At 50.3% G+C, this 23,866-nt stretch overlaps 1 protein-coding gene across 1 annotated transcript in view; it reads right to left on the reverse strand.

Annotated features, from left to right (window-relative positions):
• Positions 1-734: 734 nt before the first annotated feature.
• The window catches only part of SCFD2 (sec1 family domain containing 2), a 315,820-nt gene continuing 292,688 nt past the window's right edge, over positions 735-23,866 (reverse strand). The window contains 3 exon segments of the mRNA XM_084759717.1: positions 735-2,106; positions 2,108-2,170; positions 9,408-9,527. Coding sequence (XP_084615843.1) covers positions 2,071-2,106; positions 2,108-2,170; positions 9,408-9,527 — 219 coding nt within the window. The 3' untranslated portion in view covers positions 735-2,070.

Below are 23,866 nucleotides of genomic sequence, written 5' to 3' on the forward strand. Positions count from 1 at the left end.
ATGGATGGATGGATGGATGGATGGATGGATGGATGGTTGGGTGGATGGATGGGTGGATGGATGGGTGGATGGATGGGTGGATGGATGGATGGATGGGTGGATGGATGGATGGATGGGTGGATGGATGGATGGATGGTTGGGTGGATGGATGGGTGGATGGATGGATGGATGGATGGATGGATGGGTGGATGGATGGGTGGATGGATGGATGGGTGGATGGATGGATGGATGGATGGTTGGGTAGATGGGTGGATGGATGGATGGGTGGATGGGTGGATGGATGGGTGGATGGATGGATGGGTGGATGGATGGATGGATGGATGGATGGTTGGGTGGATGGATGGGTGGATGGATGGGTGGATGGATGGATGGATGGGTGGATGGATGGATGGATGGGTGGATGGATGGATGGATGGTTGGGTGGATGGATGGGTGGATGGATGGATGGATGGATGGATGGGTGGATGGATGGGTGGATGGATGGATGGATGGATGGATGGTTGGGTAGATGGGTGGATGGATGGATGGGTGGATGGGTGGATGGATGGGTGGATGGATGGATGGGTGGATGGATGGATGGATGGATGGATGGTTGGGTGGATGGATGGGTGGATGGATGGATGGGTGGATGGATGGATGGATGGATGGATGGTTGGGTAGATGGGTGGATGGATGGGTGGATGGGTAGGTGGGTGGATGGGTGGATGGATGAATGAGCAGTTTTGAGTCACATGACAGGTTACTTTAAATCTCTTTATTTTAGAAAGTACTTATTTCTGCTTACATATAATTTCTTTGTGGCTAATGCCACCCTGCCCCCCATCCAAATGTAAGGCTTTTAGATTAGTGGGGTTTGAAAAAGAGTTTCCTTATAGTTTAGCACCAAAGAACTGGCAGAGGTTAAAAAACAAAAACAACAACAACAACAACAACCACTACCACCACCAACACGTGGGCATGAAAAAAAACATCTAGTTTCATAAAAGTCAGGTTCGTTCACCTGAAAATGATTCTAAGTCCACAGTTCTTTTTTTTTTTTTTCCGCCTTCCTTAAAATGTAACAGAGAAGTAAAATGTGTCTATGTCTTGGTTTGCATTTCATTTTGTCTTCCTGCTTAATCCACACTAGAAACTGGCTTTCAGCTTTGCCTCACTTCAGACATCCATTACACAGGCCAGGAACTCCACCCGGCCATGCGCCCTAAGCGGCTGTCTGGGTTCTAAGCAGTTCTTTCCTTCTCTCTCCCTAGAGTTTGCAGATCATCTCACTAGATACATCTGGGCTTTCCTGCTATGGGCAGAAAGAAAATATAATCCCTCAGAAGACAGCTTTCCATTTCAGTCTGAATCTGAAATCGCAAAGGCCGTCTAGGGGCTGTGGTTACAACCTAGACTTCCCGTGAGGAGCTCTCTTCCACACGGGGTTTCCTCTGGAACCATCTGTGGCAAGGACAGCCCTCCACTCACCCCCCCCCTTTTGTCCCTCCCACTGCCCTGCTCCTTGAACCAGCTGGAACAAAGCGGCCCTTTGTCACTTGTGGTGGGGTGATTTAGTACTCATGGAGGCTACCGGCCCAGTGCTACCCAGGCCACCCCTCCTTCCTTGTCTTTCAGAAGCTTTGGAGTCTGAGAGAAACAAAGTCTCAGGCTCTGTCTGTGACATCCCTTCCTCACGCTGTCCTCCAGCTGGGCATTCTAAGGCTTTCCCCCCATTAATTTCCCATCAGACCCCTCATACCGACATGCTTGCCAGCAGGCTTTCACCTAGCACTAATGAACTTGCAGGCAGCCTCGGGAAGATCACAGTAACGTGCGAAGGATAAATAATAGTAACTGCTGGTGAAGTCAGCTTGACACCTTTAGAAGAAGAATGAAAACTCGAGTCTTTATTTCGCTTTTGAGGAACCCAAGCAGTCCAGACAAACTGCCCTCTGCCCGGTTATGACGACCTCTCTGGTAGAAATAAGCCATACCTATAATTAGCAATGGCGGCCGCTGGCTTCGGAGGCATATCTGGAATGGTGACAGGTGGGTATGGGTATTTCCAGCTCAAACAGGTCTTATCTTCTCTTAGATGTCAGAAGCCAAGGTCTGGGTGTAGCCGGTCAGTTGCGAAGAGCAGCTCAGGAATGCTAAGTGGCTTCAGGAGCCGTGTGGACAGCACCATCACCTGTGACGGGAGGGGCAAACGCAGCCCGGTCAGCGAAGTCAGTTATCAGGGGCTAAGAAAGGTCTCAGAGGGAGACATGGAGAAAGCAGACATGGCACAGGGCCCCTCCACTATAACCCGGGTGCTAAGTGTGGCTTATGATTCGCTCACCTAGTCCATGTGGACCTTTGGGTCCATCTGGATGATTCTGGGTGACTCTTCCCTCAGCCTGGACTTCAGTGTGAGGCTGATTTCTCTCTAGATCACCAAGATAGCTTGTTCTAGGACTTGCCAGGGTGCGTGCTACACTCTGTAAGGACCAGGTGAAGAGCTGCCCAAGCAGGCAGGAGGCACCTCTCGCTAACCAACTGCCTATGGGAAAGTGGGGAGAAGATCCAGGAAGGAATTCCACAGGCCAGCATCACGGTGTGGCATGACTGGGCTTCACCAGGCCATGCTACACCGGGCAGGTGCAGGGAGGACGCCTCCCTGTCCTCTGGGCTGCCCCCAAAGTTATCGCAGGTGTAATGAAATCAGTGAAGTCATCAACTCCGAATTCAACCAGCTCATTGGTGCAAAACAGAGGCCACATTCCAAACTCAAGGCTGAACAGGGCAGGGTCATGGTCAAGGGAGGGAGTAGAAAAGAAACATTTTCGAACTTTGGTTTTCTTTTTGAAAATAACTTTTTAACAACCCCTCTCTCTGAAGAGCACTGCTTGTGTGCTTGGGAAAGAGCCATCTTAAGAAAATGCATAGCTAATGCCAACGGAGCCGTATTTTTGGCAGGAAAAAAAAAAGTGGTATTGAAATCTGTACTTCTTATTCCTCTTGAAATCTATGCAAAGAGGGTTTAAGGACAGTGCTGAATAAGCATGCCCTCACCCCCAGCAAGTAGGTGTGAACATGTGTGCTGCACAAAAGCACGCTGGTGTGCGGCAGTGCTGGCTTCTGGGCCACAGCCAGCCGCAGAGGCTGGGGAGAGCTCACCTCCACTGCTGCTTGGCTGGATGCCCCCTGGAAAGTCATTTCAGTTGGAGCCTCACTCTCCCCCTAATCCATCTCAGATAGAAAAGAACTCCTGAGCTCGCAGCAGCAGCAGCAGCAGCAGCAGCAGCAGCAGCAGCAGCAAGGATTATGTAAGTTCCTCTACTGAGAGTGCCTCTGCTTCGTTGTGATTTGGTGATGGGTTTGCAGACCTCCTTTGGAATCATTTGAAAGCACAGAGTTTTCTAGAGAAACACACACATGGGCTCGTATGGTTTCAGGGGAGGCATACGGACTTGTAGGGGTTTGTAACCCACCATTTGGAAGCCTACTTAAAAACGTACAGTAGGACTAAGGAGATGGGTCAGTGGGCTACAGGAGGACCTGTGTGCAACCCTGGAATCTGCATGAGAAAGCTGGGTGTGGTGATGTGCTTCTGTGAACCTGGGGCTGGGAGACAGCTTTGCGGGGGGGGGGGGGGGGCTCGCTGGCCAGAGGGTCTCGTCTACATGATGAGCTCCAGTTTGACTGAGAGAATCTGCCTCAAGAAACAAGGTAGACAGCCCCTGAGGGATGACAGCTGAGTTTGGCTCATAGCCTTTACATGCCTACACACACAGACACACACACACACACACACACACACACACACACACACACACACACACTTTGCCCAGGCTCTGGATGCAGACTCCTGTGAGGGAGAAGAGACCGGTCATGGTTAATATCCTGAACACTCTCCTCCATCCCCGTGGGTTGCCGGTCTTGCCATATTGCCAGCCGGCATGGTCCTCAGGCCCACTGCAAAGCTAGCGGTTGTTCTCCCGCTGAGGCTGAGGGTGGAATGAGGATGGAGTGTGTCTCCAAAGAAGCTTGGTATCAGGTTTGAAGGACTTGGGGGGCGGGGTGAAATTGCTGGCTACAGATTGAGTTGATGTCAACGCTAACAGAGGCAAACGGAGCCCAAGGATCCCGCTATGCTCAGGCCCTGTGCTGGGCTCACAGCCATGGCTGAGAGTCTGGATCTGTTTTCTCTGAGTGGGAACAGAAAGACCAGGCTTCTCTCATCTAAACAAGCAGGACTGGGAGGTGACAGGACCTGAGGCCATAGCTGAGGGTGTCCTGGGCCTGCTGTGGATCAGGTGGAAACAAACAATAGGAGACAGAAGACAGTCAGGGGGTTTGTGAGGGGAGAGAGGGTAGGGCCGAATCCCAGGACCCTTCTAGAGTGCTGTGATGAAACGCACAGGCTTAGTTAGCCATGTCCAGCTTGAATTGGATTCCAGCAAAGGCTCTTACCCTGGAGCAGTCGCTTACTCACTCCGAGTCCCACTTCCCTCATCTCTAAGGCATGACTAACACTGTCTGGCCCGGATGAACACTGTGTAGAACACCATGCAACGCAGACTCTAGAGGTGCTTCTGGTGGCAGCTGCTGTCATCAGCCCCCTCTGCCACCTTCCCTCCTGGCAGCTCACTGCTATCCCCAAGTGATGACGGGGAGGTGACGTTGCCAGTGTGCTCTTTAAGTGTAAATCTGACTGTTACTCAGAGGACTCAAATCCTTGCTTTCCTCTCATGGCTATTTGATAAGCTCAGCCCCCAGGACAACATTCCAGGCCATCAGTCGGCTTCCTGCTCAGTTCTCAACAGCTCTGTCCCCCACAGCCCTTTATAGTCAGTCCCACGTGACTGTACCTTCATGCATCTGCAGCTACATGCTTGGCTCTTTGGGGGTACCCCTTCATCCGGACAGAGCTCCCTACTCTTTCCTGTGGCCTTCAAACTGCCGAGAGATGGCTCGGCCTCCAGCAAGCCTTCCTGGGCTTTGTAACCCACTTCTCCTGCCTCAGTGTGCCCTGTGGCTAGTTGCCTTGTTACATCTTCCATTGTGTCTTAGCAGGAGCTGGGCACCGAGCAGGGCCTGGACAGTGAGTTCATAGATAACTGAGCAAAAGAACCGAATGGGCAGAGGGCGGAGGCCATTCTGCCCTGGACACTACAGAGCTTATCCTTGAGGAAGGTTTCAGAAGAGGTTGGTCAGGCGAGTCTGTGGATAGTTACTTTGAATCAATTCAGCCAAAGCCACCTTCTGAGGCTGCTGCTCACCGTGTGGTCTGCAGTGGCCCTGGCTCACCGAAAGCGACCAGGTTTCCATCCTTAAGCATGTACATTGTTTTTTATTTCCTGTGTTTTGCCTGCATGTATGTGTGTGTGTGCGCGCTCAGAGGCCAGGAGGGCATGGATAACGGGAGTTACAGACGGCTGTGGCCTGCCAGGCACATGCTAGAACGGAGTTCTCATAACTGCGGAGACCTCTTCCCAGCCCTGTCCTTAAGCACTTAGACATCCTTGCCATTTTAGACAAGTAGACTGCATTAAAGTATTTTCTGCTTTTTTTTTTTTTTAGTTAATTCAAACAAGACCATGTCTACGTTATTTGGCTAGAATAATCATTCTAAAAACTTGGCTCCAAATGGGCGGGGGGTGGGGGGTGGGAGTGGGGGACTGAGAAGAGCACGGAACTAGCCTATCAGATGAAAGGCAAAAGCTTTAAATGCAGCCAGTATGGAGGCTGATGGAACACTGGAGAGTACCTTCCAGAGAGCCGGCCTTTTGCAGGAGACCTGGGAACAGACACGGACTCCAGGGGGCCACCCTGCTTCTTGTGCACACAGGGTCCTTGTTGGTATTTTCTGGTCCTTTTTCTTCCTAGCTCCAGCTCTCCTCTTAACTCTTCTTGTGGTGGTTGTTGCCGCCCCCTCCCCCACTTCAGTCCCCACCTTAGCTCAGGCCTGGCATCTGCCCCATCTTCACTGGTCACATGACATACATGGTATTCAGAAGCGAGTGAGAACTTCTTCGGGAAGCATGGTGCAGCCTTGGCGCACCCCATCTGCATGCTGGCCTGCCACTGACCAGCTCACCTCCCACAAGAACCACCCACGCAGAGAGAGCCATTGCTGACTGCGGGCAGATCCAGCTGTTTAATTGAGAGATGCCATTTAGGAGGGAGGGAGGGAGGGAGGGAGGGAGGGAGGGAGAGAGAGAGAGAGAGAGAGAGAGAGAGAGAGAGAGAGAGAGATCGAGATCACTAGTCTCTGAGGAGCCTGAGTCACAGCAGAGCTACAGGGAACCCTAATGGTGCAGGTTCTACCACGAACTGTCTGAAGTCTGGCTGCCAATGGGATGGCCTGGAGGACCTGAGGGTCCCCAGAGCCAAGGCACCAAGTCCCGCCAGCAGCTTTCTGCTTGGCATGCTCTGCACTTGGCTGGGGAGGCTCAGTCCTTGGAAGGCCTGCAGTTGGCCTTCGCCTTCCCCAGCCACGCTGTAGTTGGCAAGTGCCAGCACCTTTTTGTTAATTTCTGCTGAATGAGGAGGTGGCAGTAAAATCTAGAAATTGGATATCAGCCTCCTCTGATTTCTAATACCAAGAGGCGAAAAGAACAGACAGTATTAGTCTCCTCCTGATCACACAGCACAGGTTCCTGTATGCACCCTCATCCGTCAGCAGCAAAGGTTTTTTGCACCCATGTGGGATCTAACCCTGCTATACCTACTGTACTGTACACACGAGCACACACTCACCCACTGGTGCCAAACAGAAACCGCTGGGGTGGTTAATCTGGGGAGACAGCTAGCCTTTCTGGAAGACCTGTGTCCCATTTAGCCTGCTGTCTACCTTGTCCCAGATGTCAGAGCTGGGCGTCAGCTCTCCTACAGAGCATGCGCCATGAGAGTCCATCACCTCTGTGCCTTGTCCCTTCTGGTTTTGGCGTTTCTGCTGATGTCACAGATCTCATCCTTTTTGGGATTCCCTGTCCATTTCACAATGATGTCACCCTGAACCCCTAAAGTTGTATGTAGAATTGTGTATGGCCAGATTTCTCTCTCTCTCTCTCTCTCTCTCTCTCTCTCTCTCTCTCTCTCTCTCTCTCTCTCCCTACTTACTGCTTGTGTTTCTCACCAAACATTCTGCTTCAGAAATGTGGAAGTGTTGCATCCATACTCCCCTGTGGAAAGCAGCAGAGAGCAGGGCAGCTCACATGCTCAGCCTCTCTTTTCTTTTCCCGACCTGGCTGTTCTCTGTGAGGACACCTCTCTGTTATTGTTTTCTCACAACTACAGGCTGCTCTGGGCCCCATGGCCACCACTCAGCTGCAACAGAGTTCAGGTGGCTGGAGCAGCTGGCCACAGGGTGCCTGCCACACAGCAGAGTGAGGAGATGGGGACGGTACCCGGCACAAGCGCTTTGAGGAAGGGAACCTCGGAGTATTCTGGTCTTGTGTCTGGGGTGGGAGGGGAGGGCAGAGGAGAGGCTTTCGCTGTGGAGGTGGGCTCTGCTCACACAGTCAGGTCCGCTGTGCCTCTGACAGCCTCCCAGTATGTCGCTTCTGTGGAACCTTCTCCTTCAGCAGGGTTCTCACTCTCCTAACAGCAGTGTGAGTGCAGGCAGAGAAGGGAACTTCTGCGCATACTATTCGGGGTACAGTTCAACAGCAGGGCCTGCTTTCCAGGGTGCTTCTGAGATTGGGAGGCTGGGCTTTCCATCAGCTGCTGGTTAGGCCAGCCACCTGCTAGATGCAAGCAAGGGTTTGTGGGCCCCAGTGAATGTCACTTCAGTAGCACTTGGGCAATCTCCCTGCCTTCCCCTGCTGCTGTGGGAATCCTCTTAGGGCCTCAGTGAGTTTTTGTACAAAGGACAAGGAGTGGCTAAGCCTGTTCCTTAAGTCTCCAATACTCAGAGATGCTCTGTCCGAAGACGAGTGGATACAGGGTCAGACCGGCAAAGCCACTGCTGATTCTGCACTCTGCTGCCACACTGTTACCAGAGTTTAAAAGCATCTGCACTCTATCCTTTTAGAGAAGGGATTACGGTGTCTGGCAGGGTGCACAATGCCTAGTTGTTCTGAAGAATTAGGAATGTGATTCCTATATTAGGGACAGCAAAAAGGGTGCTTACTTATCTTTTTCTAAAAGTCTCATTAAACAGAGTCTTAACTGCTGGCAAAGAGGGTACAAGATGAGGTTAGAATAGTTTTCTGGATATTTCATCAGCTCTGACAATAATTGGTGATAATTATAGCAGAAGGGGTCATAGAAAATGACTGGCCATTCCCAGATCCGAGCCATCTCCCTAAATACACAGCTTTCCTTTCTCCTAAATTTAGGGTGTCTCCATCGAGTGGGTCTTCTGGATTTCACCAGCAGGCTTGGGCACTCAACGCCACAGACCGTTTCTACCAAATTCTCTTGCAATCAATACATTCACCAAAACACCAGGCTCACTGAGCTCCTGCCACATGTGCAGGCCTAGGCCCAGGCAGCCTTTGTCCTCAAGGAGCTCGTGTGTGATGGGAAAGACTGTGCTAGTAGAGACGGAGCCACCTCTGAGCAGGCTGGACCTTTTCTGCACTGCGTGGGCTTGGATGCCACAAGAGACTCAGGAAGAGTCTTGAGCAACTGGCAGGAAGTCACAGGAGCAGAGAACGCTGGTGGTGTGGGTACATGGAGCACGGTGGAATCAGGAGGAAATCACACGAGGTAGGCAGGGCTGGGCTAGAACGCTACCGTCCCCACCCAGCTGTCTTCTGTGCAGTTGTGGGGATAGTATTAGCTAGTGTCTCCAGTGAAGTCTTGAACCTCTAGACAGCACTCTTGTTCCCTGACTAGCATAGCTGGGAAGAGGTCCCTAGGGCCCCTCGGTGTTACAATTTAGAGGTATAATATCTCCACAGGCTCATGCAATTCAATACTTGACCTCAGTTGGAGGCTCTGTTTTGGGAGGTTGTAGGGTTTTTAGCAGGTGGGGCTGGCTGGAGGACATGGGATGCTGGAGATTGGAGGCTACAGGGTTTTGAGGGTTATAGCCTTGTCTTGTTTCGGACCCGTACTCTCTTTACTTCCTGGTTGGTACCGTTTATTGTGCAAGCAGCAGGGATCCCTTTGCTTGGTGTGAGAATTTAAACAGTTATGATGAACTTTGCCAAAGTGGTAGGTCCTTAACCATAAGGGAGAAGAAAAGAAAAGACTCCAGGGAGGTGTGGGTGGGGCCTGGGCGGGCAGGAGGATGACTCTAGGGAAGCAGCCAGCAGGAGAACATGATAGGGCAGCAGGATGTGGGGAGAAGGAGAGGATGGAGAAGAGAACAAACCGGAAGAGGAGCAGGGAAACCTTCACCACCCTTCCTGTTGCTGCTCACCCCCCCCCCCCCCCCCGCACCCCTCCACCCCTCGCCCCGACTCCTGCCCATCTCACCCATGACTCAGTACCTGGGTTCCTGGCTTCAGAGATGCTACAAGGTCTTTGACCATTTTGGCTTCAGAGACTGTGACTCCGCCCACCACAAAGAGGATCAAGAGGGGATGGTCACTGGGATGGGGCCGGCTCACCTGCGAAAACAGAGCAACATCAAGTCAGACAGCAGCAACGGCTACTGCTTTTCTCCGTGCTGTAATAATGACTTATTAGCAGCCAGATGTGCTGAAGCCTTGTGACGCTGCTAGCTGGGAACACACAACATGGCACCTCAGTGCAGCCTTACATAAAGGCTTTGTCGAAAGGATAGTTACAGGTGACGGAGCCACAGATAAGAGAAGGGCAGAGGACCACCTTGTACAATGCTCATTTTTGCTCAGGACTCAGTGCACACCCGTCCTTCTTTGTCCCATGGCTCAGCCACAGCTGCCATTGCAGCCTTTATGCATTTCTCTTTTGTATCTCCTCTAGTAAGGTGGACTCCGTGAGGGCAGGTGTGCCTGCTTAGATCCCTGCTGTCTGCTGTGCCTAGATTTTTAAAGCACAGAATTGGCGTTCTAGCACTATCTGTGGAACTAACCCACTTGGTTCCGGTGGCGGGATGGAGGTTTCCAGATCTATACAGGTACACAGACTCTAGCTTACCTCATGGACCTTACAGCCTGGCATGATTTAGAACCAGACATGTCATCAAACTAGCCATAGTCAAAAAACCTACTCTGCATGAATACCACATTAACTGCTGGAGAGATCCTTTCTTCCTTTTTTTTTTTTTTTAAAACAATTTCACCCATGAAACAGAGTATCAACATATACTACAATGAGAAGCACTCTCAGGAAATGCAAAATAACCCACAAATTGATCTGATGATGAAGAAAGTAAGGGAACAAGAGCGGGCATCTGAAGGCAGTGTACATTAGACAGCCGAGGAGCAGGCAGGACATATGGCATGGGCCCCGCTCTACAGAGGCAGGAGGCAGCCACGTGGAGGAGTGTGACACCCAGCCAGGACTGAGTGCGTGTGGGACTGCCCAGGATGATGCTGTCAACTGCCTGAGTGGCCACCAAAGTCATGAGTGAGGTGAAGCCATAGGCTTCCCCTATGGCAAGAAAGGGCAACAATTGAGTCAGTGTTTTCAATCAGTGATTTATAAGCCAGCTAAAGGCCGTGGATTGTCCCAAAAAGCAGCAGGGTAGGCTAGTGGGCCATGAAGGAACCTAGAAGGAAGGAAGAGGTGAAGGAAGAAAAGTGAGGGAGACGGAGAGGAGGAGCAAAGGGAGGAGGGAGGAGGGAGGAGACGCTGCAGAGTCTCCATGGCAAGTCCTGGAGAATACAGGAGCCAGTCACAAAGCCAAGGAGGCCTGCTCACCCCCTTGGCCTCCAGCTTAGCTTCTGGACCTCCCACTGTCCTCTGCTGTGTTTGTTCCTGGTTCCCTTCTAATCCACACACCTCACCACAAGTTCTCAGCCACTTTGCTTTAGCCCCAAGAGCTCCTGCGGGTCACTTGCACAACTCACTGATGGCTATCACAGGGCTAGGAGTCAGGGACACTTGCTGGTTTCATCTAATGGGTGTTTCTGTGGCATCTGTCAGCTGATGATGACCCACCTGACTTCTGTGAGGACGCTCTGTTGGCTGTTGGGTCCATCTTTGTCATTTGTTCTCAGAGCTTATCAGCTCTTGCTCTTGGTGTGCCCCTTTAAGTGCTGATATCACCGAGGCTCCACCCATGACCCCTCCTTCCTCTCGACCTTCTCATTTGCATATATTCCCCACATTGGGCTCTCTGGGTACCACCTCCTGGACACCTCCAGATTGCCCTAGTCAACAGGCTTCATCAACTGCTAATTCTGTTCTCTTGAGAAACCGACAGCACTGCTGCCTGAGGCACACCCAGTCCTCCTAGACGCCACCTTCCCTCTCTCCCACGTTCACTCTGCCCCTGGCTGGCACCGACATCTCCTTGACCCCCCATTTTTGCACTTCCGTGGATCACTGTCAAAGCTGTCTACTTTGTCTCCTAACCCTTGCTTTGTTGTTCCCTACTTATTATTTTCACCTTATAATCTTTCTTATTTTTAAAGACTTTTTTAAAAAATTTTCAATATGTGTGTGTCTGTGTATATGTGTGCAAGAGTCATGGGAGCTATCCATCATAGGTGCTGGGAAATGAACTGTAAAAGCAGTTTGTGCTCTTAACCACCGAGCCATCTCTAACCCTGGCCTTGTAAAGTTTCTGAAATACTGCTATTTCGTATCAACTATATAGCAAGTGCTACAACAGTCATGTGTGGGATCCTTGTAATTCTCAAAAGCCCCTAGAGGGCAAACACAGTGGACAACGCAGATGAAGAAGTTGTACCATGGTGCCAGGGGCCACAGCGTAACTGCCGCTCAGATCCACCCCAGGCTCAGGCTCTGCACAATCTCAGTCTCCTGAGGATAATGCAATCTCCCCACCCCGGAATGTAAGGCTATTTGCTCTGTGTCTCCAGTTTATCTCCCATAAATCCAGCAGTTCCTAGAGCCACTTACGATGATTTGTACTATGACCAAATGTCCTGTTTACTCCTTCCTTCCTTTCTTTCCTTTTTTCTTTTTATTTCTTTCCTTCCTTCCTTCCCTCCCCCCCCCCCCCCAGCCCCAAACATTTTGTTGACTGCCTGTCCTTTTACTGAAAACAAACACATTATCGCAGGGGTCCAACCCAATTTCTTTTCACAAAGTCAGCAGTCCTATGTGATCTACACAGAAAAGTGGAAAATCAATACTTGAAACCCTCTCCAGTCCCTCCCATCACTAGACCGCCATTCTAATACTCTGCATGGTTCTTTTTCTTTGCTCACCTAAATACCTAGAGTTTTTCCAGGTCAAGAGGGAAGCCATGTGGTTTACCGTAGGCTTTGCCTATGTCAGTGCCATGGTGTTCCAGTTCCCAAGTGTTGTGTGCATCCTGCTGTCTCGCGCTGCATTTAGCCTCCTCTGTGGGGAGTGGCCTCACCTCCCCCTTTACTGCTCTCCCTCACGCTTTCATTAAAACATTCTTCTTCCTGGTCACCTCCTACGCCTGTTCCATGGTTGCTGTCCGTCAAGCTCTTCTACCCTGACCATGGCAAAGCAGATTGCTGTCCCACCACAGCCACCTTCTCCTCTTACTTTTGAACATCTTGACCCTGGCATTTCTGGTGCTGAGCACAGCCTCTCTCACATGGGGAGCTTTCAGTAAGTGTTACGTGGATAAAAAGGAGAAGCTGGTGAGATGGCTTACTGGGTAAAGGCACGGCCACACAACCCTGGCAACCTGAGTCTGATCTCTGGGATCCACACAAAGGTGGAAGTAGAGTCCTCCACACACATGCTGTGACATGTGCTCCACTCCCATGCGTCTCTCTCATACACACACACACACACACACACACACACACACACACACACACACCAGCAATAACAATGAGTTAAATAAAAACAGAGAGTAAATGTAAATACATAGGATATGCAAGCTGACAGAAAGTTCCTTTGCTTTCTTAGAGACTTAAAAAGTTTTGAACTTCTTTTTTCTATGTGGCCCTGGCTGTCCTAAAACTCTCTCTGTTGACCAGGCTGGCTTCAAACACACAGAGATCTGTCTGCCTCTGCCTCCTGAGTTCTGGGATTAAAGGTTTGCGCCACCACTGCCTGGCTCAAGACTTTTTAAAATATTATTTTTCTCCTTCCCTCTCTTTATTCCAAACCATCTCATATGTGGTTGTGTATGTGTGTGTGTGTTCCTAAATATATAAATATGACCTGCTTAGTCTTAGTCTTACAATGTTACTTGTATATGTATGATTTCAGGACTGGCCACTTGGTATTAGATAACAAATTGGCGTGCTCTTCTCTGGGGAAGACTCCTCCTCCCACTCTGTGCTCCTTAGTCGCCTGTAGTTCTTTGCCTAGGATCAGGGCCCCGTGAGATTTCTCCCTCCATGTTAGCTTGTCTGTTGGTGCAACCCTGCTTAGGCAGGCTGCTGATGTGACTTCACAGGTGCAGCTTCTCCGACATTTCCGACTTCTAGTCCCTTTGGTTCTTAAAACCTTCTCATGCCCTCTTTCCTAGTGATCCCAAGCCTGGGGAGGGGGAGGGGGAGGAGGAGGAAGAGGAGGGGGAAGTGGGGGAGGGGGGAAGAGGAGGAGGAGGAGGAGGAGGAGGGGGAGGAGGAGCAGTTGTGTTGTAGATGTGTCAGCTGGGGCGGGGCGCTGCACGGCCCCTTGCTCTCTGCATTTAGATGGGTCGCAGTATTCTGTAACTCTGTCAGAGGCTCCTCAGAACTGTCCTCTTTAGGTTATGCATGGTTTTCTGTCTGAGTAACCAGACCCTGAGAAACCTCTTGGCCCCATAACTAACTGTTGCTTCTTACTTAGCTCTGGGACAGAAACACAACTGGATCTGGAGAGCTAGCACGGCACGGTGCGTTTCTCAAGACATATGCTTTCCATAAGAGAGTTTGGAATCTGAAGCACATGCCGAGAATCTTGGAAGGGCACAGTGGAAGATGAAAAGGGGGAAGAAAATGAAACACACACACACACACACACACACACACACACACACACACACACACACAACGGCAGCAGTGGAGAGCAACTCCCTGGGGCTGAGCAGTGGGGGATGCTGGTCTGGGCGCAAATACACTGGGCCAATTAATGCACATTGGTGTTTGCTATTTCGGTTTCAGTTCAGATTTGTGTGTTGATACCAGGCTTTCTCTTCAGAGCGTGGCAAGCCAGCAGGCAGCTGGGAAGTGGAGCCATTTCCATCCTAATCCCGCATTCCTCATAGGCAGCTGCACATGACTGTGTCCTGTCTGTGTGTTAGTCCCTGTGGTGAGTGACAATCTGAAGATGAAAGCTTGTCACAGCATGTCACCGCACATTCAGGGGGTAATAAAGCGGGAAGAGTCTCTGTTCTCTGTCACTTGAGGAGCCTCTGAAGGCTGGGATTTGAGGGTGTTGGCTCTGGTCAGGGGCTCTGGCTCTCTGCCCCACTGCACCTAGCTTTCCAGTGCAGGCTATGCGGCCTCTGCAGGTATGGGTTTTGGGAGCACTCTGATGTCTGGATTGGCTTCAGTGAAGGAGATGTCAAGGTGGGACCTTGTCACCTGTTACGTTAGGGACTGTTCAGGAATTCTGGGAATCCTGCTGCTGAGTCCTCCCTGCATATTGCTTCTTTATTCATTTTTCTTTTTATCTGTGCCTCACTAATCTTCTGAGTAGGCACAACCAGGCTCCTCATTCTCCAGTAGTGAGCAGTGCTCTACAGAGGCAGCGAGAGAGGCCCAGGCCGCAGCAAGACCCATGAAAATGGCCGTCAGGAGCCATGCACAGCATCACCACCGCCAAACACTTCTCTAACACTGTGCTGTTTACTTGCCTGTTATCTATTCAACAGATATTTATTGAGCAACTGCTATGGGAAGTGGGAGGCACTGCTCAAGGGACCGGGACTCAGCGGTGCATAGAATGGAGCAGAGTCCCCATGGCACACAGCTTGTGCTTTAATGTACACATGGGGGCAGGAGAATGGATGAAAGTAAGTAGACTGGCAAGGGCGGAGGGTGGAGAGTGCAGAGGAAAGGGAGGAAGGAGGGGGAGGGGGGAGAGGAGGAAGGTGGGAGAGAGAGAAGGGAAGGAGAAAGGAGACAGGATGGAAGACAGGAAGGAGGGAAGGCAGGCAGCAGAGGGCTCCAGGCACTGTCCACCGCCCTTCCCGGAATCTCAGCTTAGACAAGTGGCCCATTGGCAGACAGAGACAGCGAGACTTCACGATGTCGCTGAGCTCTAAGCAGCTGCGCTGTGGTGAAGACTGAAATCTGGGTCCACCTCACAGAGGAGCTGGAGGGAAGTGCTCGGCCTTGTAAGGTACACACTGCCATTGAGAAACCAGTGCTCCAAACTAAGCGTGTCTACTCTCACCTCTTACAACTCCATGTTGGGGCTGGAGAGGTGGCTCAGAAGTTGAGAGCACTGACTGTTCTTCTGAAGGTCATGGGTTCGATTCCCAGTGGCCACATGTTGGCTCACAACCATCTATAATGAAATCTGTATACATAATAAATAAATAAATCTTAAAAAATAAAATAAAATAAAATAAAACTGTATGTTAAGTTCTTTAGAAACAACAGCCAAATATCTGGTCCTCATAGGACTCAGTTGTATTGTGGGAGGTTGCCAGGCAACCAGAGCCATTCTATTGTCGAGAAGCCATGCTGTATCTCAGCAGTCATAGCCTCTTCTTTCCTCAACCTTCTCCTTGCCTTCCTTTCTAAGCCCTTCTAAGTTCCCTTTCCTCCCAGGCCCCTCTTCTGTGGTCTTCTTGTTTCCTTACCTCCAGTGGTCCTGCATGCTCTGGATGTTAGCCCTTTCTCTTCTCTCGACACCTTCTTGGTGATGCTAGCCCTACCTACACCTCATGGCCAATGGCTCTAGCTTGTACTGTTGGCCCTGGCTGCTGGGCTACAGAGGTATCTCACCACCCCCTAAACCTAACAAGCCCCAGCCATTTACTCTGTCTTCTATTTCTGCTGTTCAATGAGGACAACCTCAGCCTGTCCACTTAGGTATTCTAGAATGCACAAGAGGCCCTGGACAACTTGCTGCCATATGCAACCGATCAATACTCATCCTGGGATAGCTACAGTGGCTCTTCCTGGTCCCCTCCCCCTCAGCCCTGCCTCAGTTCAGAGTCTCTTCTTCTCTCTCCTGCCTCATCCGGTTCCAGGCTCATCCTGGTCTCTCTTCTGTCAATGCTGCCAGGGCAAGCCTTACGGACCGCATAGCAACTTGTTACATAGTCCCAAACATCACTCAGGGGTACTGTTCTAGCTTGCTGTCTGTTGCTGGGATGAAACACTGAGCAAAAACCGATTGGGGAGCAATGGGCTTATTGGCTTCTAAGTCCTGGTCACACCCATCACTAAGGGAGTCAGGACAGGAATCAGACTGGAACAGACAGAGTCAGAGACATGGAGGAACGCTGTTGACTGGCTTGTTTTCCATGGCTTCCTCACACAACTGGGACTATCTGCCCAGGGATAGCACCTCCTACAGTGGGCTGGGCCCTCTCACACAAACCATTACCAATCAGATAGGGGCAATTCTTTAATGGTGGTTTCTTCTTCCCAGGAGGAGTTTGTGACAATTTGACACAAACTGATTAGCACAAGAAACTCTTTGTTTTTTTTTTTTTTTTATAAAATTTGGTTTAAAAAAATGTACATTTTTAGCCCTTGATCTGTCTTCAGCTCCTGCTTGTCTGCCATTGTACTCTCTTCCCCTCCACTGGCCACTTCAGCCCCAGGCATTGGGATGACCGTACTCCAAGTACCATGGCGTCTCGCACTCTGTGCCTGGCTCCTACAGACAATGTCTAACGGCCTCTGGCTCCAACAGATTTCCCTGGTGCTCCTTCACCCACTCCTCACACCACTTTCCCCTCTTCCTTGTAGTAGTCCTCAACATACCGAGAACCACATGAGGCGAGCTGTGCTCCAGCAGGCAGGCGTCCAGGTATCTATGTCTCCCTTACCTACAATAGCCTCTGTTCCCTATCAGGCAAAGGGTGGAGTCTAGGTTTTGCTTGTGCTAAGTAAGTCATACAAAAGCCCACTTCATTATAACTCTTGGGATAGGCTTAGCTGATGCTAGATATACATCAAGCCCTGCCGCACGGTATGCAGCACAACTTAGAAGAATTTGAACAATGGTTAAGAATGGTTGCTAGGAGGACTTGTGCTCACTTAGCCAAGCAGCCCAGGGCTGGCATATTTTCTTCTAATCAGAAATGCCATCAAGTACAGTGGACCCCATCCAACAGTTTCTCTCGCCAAGTCTCGTTTTTCACATCTGAGTAATAAGGAGTGGGTCTAGATGACCTGTGAGGGCTGCTCAGCTCTCACAGCTGAAGGCTCTGATGTCATCCCTCACAAGACACCCAGCACTTGCTCCCGCCTCCCGTGAAGCATCTTTGGATGACAGTGATATCTGCAATCCAATCATCTGCCCTCAGCTCAGAGTGGGCTGTGGTGGCCATGGGAGTGTAGTGTGACTTCGCTGTCCAGACACAGATGTCTGGTCGTGGAATGAGGGACTAAGCCCGACTGGGCTACCAGTACTCAGGAGTCCTTCTGAGACAGATGAGGCTCTGGTGAGCACTTGCTGGCTATGAAGGAGAACCAGAAGCCATGGCTGGACAGTCAGCCGTGCATCCACCCAGTTTCGCTTGAGCACCTACAATGTGCTGAGCACCATTTAGGCTCTTCTCCGAGCACAGTGAGTCTCGCGTGCCAGATGGCTTTCCGGTTCTTGGTTCTAATCCTTCTGCATTGCTGACTTTGGGGGTCCCTGGACATCCTTTGGTGCTTACACTAAATCAGCCTTTCTTTGACTAAGTTGCTGTGACCTGTTGGAATCTGCCCGCACAGCTTTGACTGCTTCTAAGGCCTGCGTGGGTGCTGTTCCTTCATGTGGGCTTTTTCCTGTCTCCAGGCCACAAGGCTGTCACATCAACTCAGACATGGGGCCTGAATCTTTGTCATGAGTCCTTTTCCAATTAAGCATGGCCACATGAGAAATGGGACAATTACAGCAACAGAAAGTCTTAAAGCACACCGAGAGGGAGGGAAGAGGACCTCGTGCCATTTCACCAGATAACACCTGCCCTCTTCATGCTAATTCCAGCCAAGAAAGCATCTTGACGGATCGTGTCCTTTAGTCAAAACAAGCCGAGGGTCAATCGCGTGGGGGTAGATACGAAGTGTTTAACTATCGGGGGCTGCAACTCAAGCCACAGATTTCAAAAATGCACTTTCAAAGTGCTGCCTATTAGATGTGCTAGTTTTAAATTAAATTTCCATTCTAGCGAAAGGGGAAAGTCTCTTCTGACTGATTCATTAGGTCCATACCAAGCTTTTGTTAGGGAACCTCCAGTTGCTCTGCGCGGGGGTCCATCAGGGAGCTGGGCTTTTCCATGCCAGCTTCAGCCATGCTGTTCCTCCCAGCTCCGTGGACCACACTCACTGGGTTGTCTGTCCCAGGAGGATGACAGCCTAGTGACTAGTCACAAATCCTTCCTCTGGCTGAGAACTAGCCGGACTGACTGGCCCTTCTTAGAGAGTGGGGCATGCTTGCTCTCCTCAGCTTCTCATGCAGGAAGTTCTTTTTTTTTAATAGATTGTTTAAAGAATGGACAAATAGCAAGGATTGTTATTTCATTACAGCCTTCCTGGTATCATCAACTTTGAACTCAGGTCAGAAAATTATTTCAATGTATTCTAAGAGAGAAAGAAACCTAGGGTCAGTTAGGGCTGCCCTTACTGCCCTGGATAGCCAGATGAGGTGGATTTACCCAAGTACAGACTGTATTTTTCAAAAGTGGCCATGACAATACTTCCTGCTCCACACGCTATTGGGTCCCTTTTCAAGAGAAAGAATGCAGTTTTTATTTCTTTGAAGCAGACTGCCCTGACAGGTGGACTGTTGTGTTAATGATGCTACGTGACTTTTAGGCCATGGCAGCCAATGCCTTTCCCTTGGCTGTCCCCTTTAGAACACTGGCACCATGCAGAGGAGCTGAGGTCCTGGACCAGAGGTCCTTTGGAGTTCCCAGCTTGGCTTTGTGTCACTAACTGTGTAGAAGAGCCACTTGGGAGACAGATCCTGCCATGTGGAGCTCTGCCCAGACTGCAACCTTCTGCACAGAATGAATGGTTAGTACTCGTATGAGCCAGTGGTTCAGGATGAATGCATACTTGATACCAAATAACCAGAACCAGTGGGGATGGAAGACTTGCCCGGCCCCTGAATTGTAGCGCGGAGCCCTGAGAAGAGCGCTTTAACTGTCTATACTATGACACAATGAAGTTCTGACCCAGGGAGTCAAGGCCCTGCTGTCAGAACTCCCTCACCCACGGAGAATTTGTCTGACTCAGAGAATATTAGACAGATACGTGTCACTTTTTTCTTAACTATTTTGGCCTATGGAAATGTATGCCTGCAAGTGAAACTGAGTTGAGGGGGCACGTCCCAGTGTCTGCAGGGAGGCGGCAGCAAATCCTTAAAGAGAGCTCTTTGGTGCAGAAGGGCTCTGGGACAATCAGGACCTGAAGCATGCTGGGATGCATATCTTGCTGGCCCCCCCTCCCCGAATATGTTGCAGAAGGGCTCTGGGACACTCAGGACCTGGGGCATGCTGGGATTGGCCTCTGTGTCCAGGGTGGCCATGGCACGCATATCTTACTGGCTTCTCGTGGTTTGCTCAAAGAGAGATAAGTAATATCACCAAGACTGCAGATAGCAATGAGTCAGGCTCACAGTGGCAAGACACAGGGTCTGGAAAAGAACATCGCAGACCATGAGCATGGCTCCAGAGACATGCCAGAAGGAAAAGGAGAAGCTTCTCTCCTGGCAAGTGTGAACCGTAAGAAATTTGCAATTCTGTGACTTTGGTTTGCAGGCGGCGCATCTAGTCTCTTCTTTATCTTCATTTTAAAAGATTTTCTATCATTCTTTTTTTCCTTCTACTTGCTTTTGCTATTTTAATTTTTGAGACAGGGTCTTACAATGCAGTCTAGGTTGGCCTGAAGCTCGCTATGTAACCCAGGCTGTCCTTGAACTCACAATCCTTTACCTCCTGATGCTAGGATTACAAGCATAACCACAGATTCCTCCGTTCCTCTTCTTTCTCAAGGATAGGTCCTTGTTACTATCCCAGGCTAGCCCCAAACTCACCATCTTCCAGCCTCACTTGTGCGTCCACCCAACACTGGCTATGTTTAGGGTACAAAGACACCCAGTGTGGCTCTTCCTTAAGAGCTACAGTCTGGCAAGGAGCACAGCATCACAGTGAGAAGCCACCGTGTACAGTCACATGCCGGCCTGGTGCTGACTGCTGAGCACGCCCTGACGTCGCTCACAACAGCTCCACTGCCATCCCCGTTTAGACAGGAGAGGACAGGCATAGAGGGGCTGAGAGAGTCTCACACAGTCTGATGCAGGCGTGGCTCTTTGTCTCCACCCCCACCGCTGCCGCCAGACCCTAGAAGGAAGCTCCTAGAGTATGTTCTAGATGCAGGGGAAGAACTACAGGTGGGAGAGCCACGTATTTTTCAGCAAATCAAACTAGAGAATACATGTGAAGTGGAGAAGAGACCCCAAGCCTCCCCTAGCTACCACTCTGTTGGAGATTTCTTCTCCAGACACACTGAATTTTCCATCCTACTAACACCAGGGAGGAGAAGCGCTGGGGTGGGGGGTGGGGGAAACAACGTCGTCGATACTGTGGTGTGGAAAGGAGACAGAGTGCAGGCGTGCTTCCATCTCCATGACATGGCTGTGTGGTTGGGGTCGCCTTGCTCAGCAGCTGTTGTGCCAGAGGATGTGGGCAGCCGAGGAGGCTCACTGGAGCCGACCCACAGCACTGCTCACTTGTGGAAATTCTAAATGAAGCTTCAGATTTTAAGGACCAGGCAGCAGTTCTTCCTTATCTGAGGTTTTGTGTTCCACAGTTTCAGTCATTTACAGTATGAAAAGAAACTTCTAGAAACCAATCTCTTTAGTTTTAAGTTGCAAGTGGTTCTGAGAAGTGAGATGAAATCTTGCCCTACTCGCTCCATCTTGGAAACGAAACAGCCCTTTGTCCAGAGTCCCTACACTGTACATGCACCTCCTCTTTAGTCACCGAGAGGCCATCTGGATTATCAACTGACCGTGGCTGCATCAAATTGCTGGGCTCAAGCGCCTCTTAATTTACTTGATTATGCTCCTAAAGTACAAATTGTCCTGAAAGCAGGGTGCAAATCTGATAAGCCAAAGGAAACTGTAACATGCTTCCCTTAAGTGGGAAGATGAAAGTTCTTGGCTTGATGAGGAAATATGTAATTGTCTGTGGAGGTTGCTAAGATGTATGCTAAGAACAAATCTTCAACCATTGGGAATGTGAAGAAAGGAAAAGAAACCAGTGTTAGGCTTACTGTCACACTTGCAAAGTGCACACAGTATGACCCGAACACATGCCATTTGCTTGGTCAAGAAAGACATCATGTATCTGTGATAAAAGATGTTTGCGTGTCTATGGTACAAATGTGAACAAGCACAGGGTGTGTACCTGTGATTTCAGATTTTCAGTGGAAGTCTCAGAAAACATTCCCTATACTCGGTGGGTCTAGTGCAGTTGGAAAGAGAAGCTAATGGCTCCAAGCTATGCTGAATGAGTTTTGTAACCTGTGTTCTCTGACCCCCACCCCAGCACCTGTTGTATACAAGAGGGTCAAGTGCTGAGGATCCAGATGATAAAAACCCAAATCAGCCCTCCAGGCTCCAGCCATATTTCCAGTCTCAGACCTGTACCGGGAAGTGCAAGTCATGCATGTGTAGATAGAGGTGGGGCTGTGCTGTTTCACCTAACTCGACGTAATGAGTTCCGGTCCAGTCTGTTTCCCTGTGCAGCGCTCACTACAGTCCTTCAAACTGCCTTCACCTACTGACGTGCACTGGGCTATGTTGTGTATTTTAGAAGCACACTACTTTGAAAGACATCAGCCTGGAGGAAGATAACTAAGACACATATTTATAAAAACACTTTATAATTACAGCCACAGAGTATGTACAAAAGATATAGAGTCCCAAGGGAGACACACAGGGCCAGGACCACCTTTTTCTGTATTGTTTCTGGTACACGCTATGTGGCTCACACCATGATTGTGGCCTTGCCTCCCTGTGATATATATATATATTTGGTCATGTCTCCAGTCTACTCTCATGTTCCACATCATTGGCAGGCTGCCTCTGGGTCACACCAAGTCAGCAGGAAATATCTCTGAGTGCAGAGAAAGGCCTCACCAGAGGTAGACCAGCACCTCCCTTCCAACTCAAGTTAAATTTTGAAAATGTTCCCCTTTGCACAACAGTAGCCATGCATGGGAAGGACTCCCCGTGGAGGACTTTATTTCATCAACTTCTGCCTCTTTGTTTCTTTCTGGCTCAGCACTAACAAGTCTTGAATGAGAAAATAGGGAACAGATTCTAGAACACAGCATAGGGCAAGGCCATCCGTGGCTGGAGACCCGGCCCTAAGTCGCACAAAAGCAGTCTGAGCCATGGCAGGCGCCCCTGAGCCTGGCGTGATCTCTTTCACATCATGGCCCTCGACCAGTGCAGGCAGAGACCCTCTTCCTCTACCAGCTTGGGCATCCGGTGGTGGCCATGGACTGTATGGACCATGGACTGGCGGAGCTGCCCCGATTCAGGAAAGCAAAGGGAGCTGAGTAACCCCAAAGAACACCAGAATCAACAACTCAGAATGCTTAACTGCCAAGAACACGCCTGGCCGGGCAAAGGGGCCACAGAATGCTGTGGGCAGGCAGGTGCTCTGGAGTGGGGGCGACTAGACGACACATCCTGGGGTTGCCGTTTCCAGTGTGCTCTTTCGAAACCATGTGAAAATAGGAGAGCATGAGATGAAATGCCAGGCTTTTGGAAACTTGCATTCACTGCTTAGCCATGTGGGGCCTCGGTTTCCTCACTGGGCAAAGTGGGGATAAGGAAGGAGCTACCCGCTAAGGTTGTCACGAGGATGGACAGGAGAGTGGATGGCAACACGCTGGCTGGCTGGGCCATGTGGACTGTGGGTACAACTATGGGATGCCTGGGTACTGTTGGCACCGCCCTTGAGGCATCTGTATCCCAGCTCCTTCCCTCTCATCAGGCAGTGCAGTGCAATGGAAGTCCTGTCTAGTTTTGCCTCCTTCTCAGGGTGGCTTTTTGAGATATTATAGCAGCTCCCAGGAGCCTTCTCTCTCAGGCCAGCTGGTTGCTGGGAAGAATTACCAACAATAGGCTGAATACCCATTTCCCGTGCTCACCCATCAGGGTCTCAAATTCCCTAGGCAAGGCCACATAGGAGATGGAATGGCTGAGCACTTACAGGGGTGACTTCAAATGTGACAGCTCTCAATTCATGGGACAGTGACCAAAAATGCACCCGGGCAGTCAACAGACAACTAACTTCCTAACAGAGTCCATGCTCACCACTGGTGCCCAAGCTTGTAGAGGAAGTACTTAAGTGTGGAGGATTGGAAACCATGTATATCCTATACGTTACTGCTGTTGCAAACTCTCTTTCCTGTTCTCTTTTTATTCACTCCCACCTCTCAAAAACCTGCCCTCTCTTACAAGCAAATGGCCACCAGGAAGAGCTACTCAGGACAGAGGGGCAGAGAGTGAGCCAACAACTCTGGGCTTAGACTCAGCGAGGAGCCCTTTATACCTTAAGAAGCTGAGCTGTGTTGCTTTACTAAAAAGAAAGAAATAGAGAGAAAAGAAACAGAGAAAGGAAGCGGGTAGCCAGCCTCATGTCATAAGCTGCTGTATTGCAGACAGCTGAACAAAGCGCAGAGGGCCACTCCAGTCAATTACTGCTTGGCTTACAGTCTGATGC

Source organism: Acomys minous (assembly GCF_964271855.1).
Source record: "Acomys minous genome assembly, chromosome: 15".
Lineage (NCBI taxonomy): Eukaryota > Metazoa > Chordata > Mammalia > Rodentia > Muridae > Acomys > Acomys minous.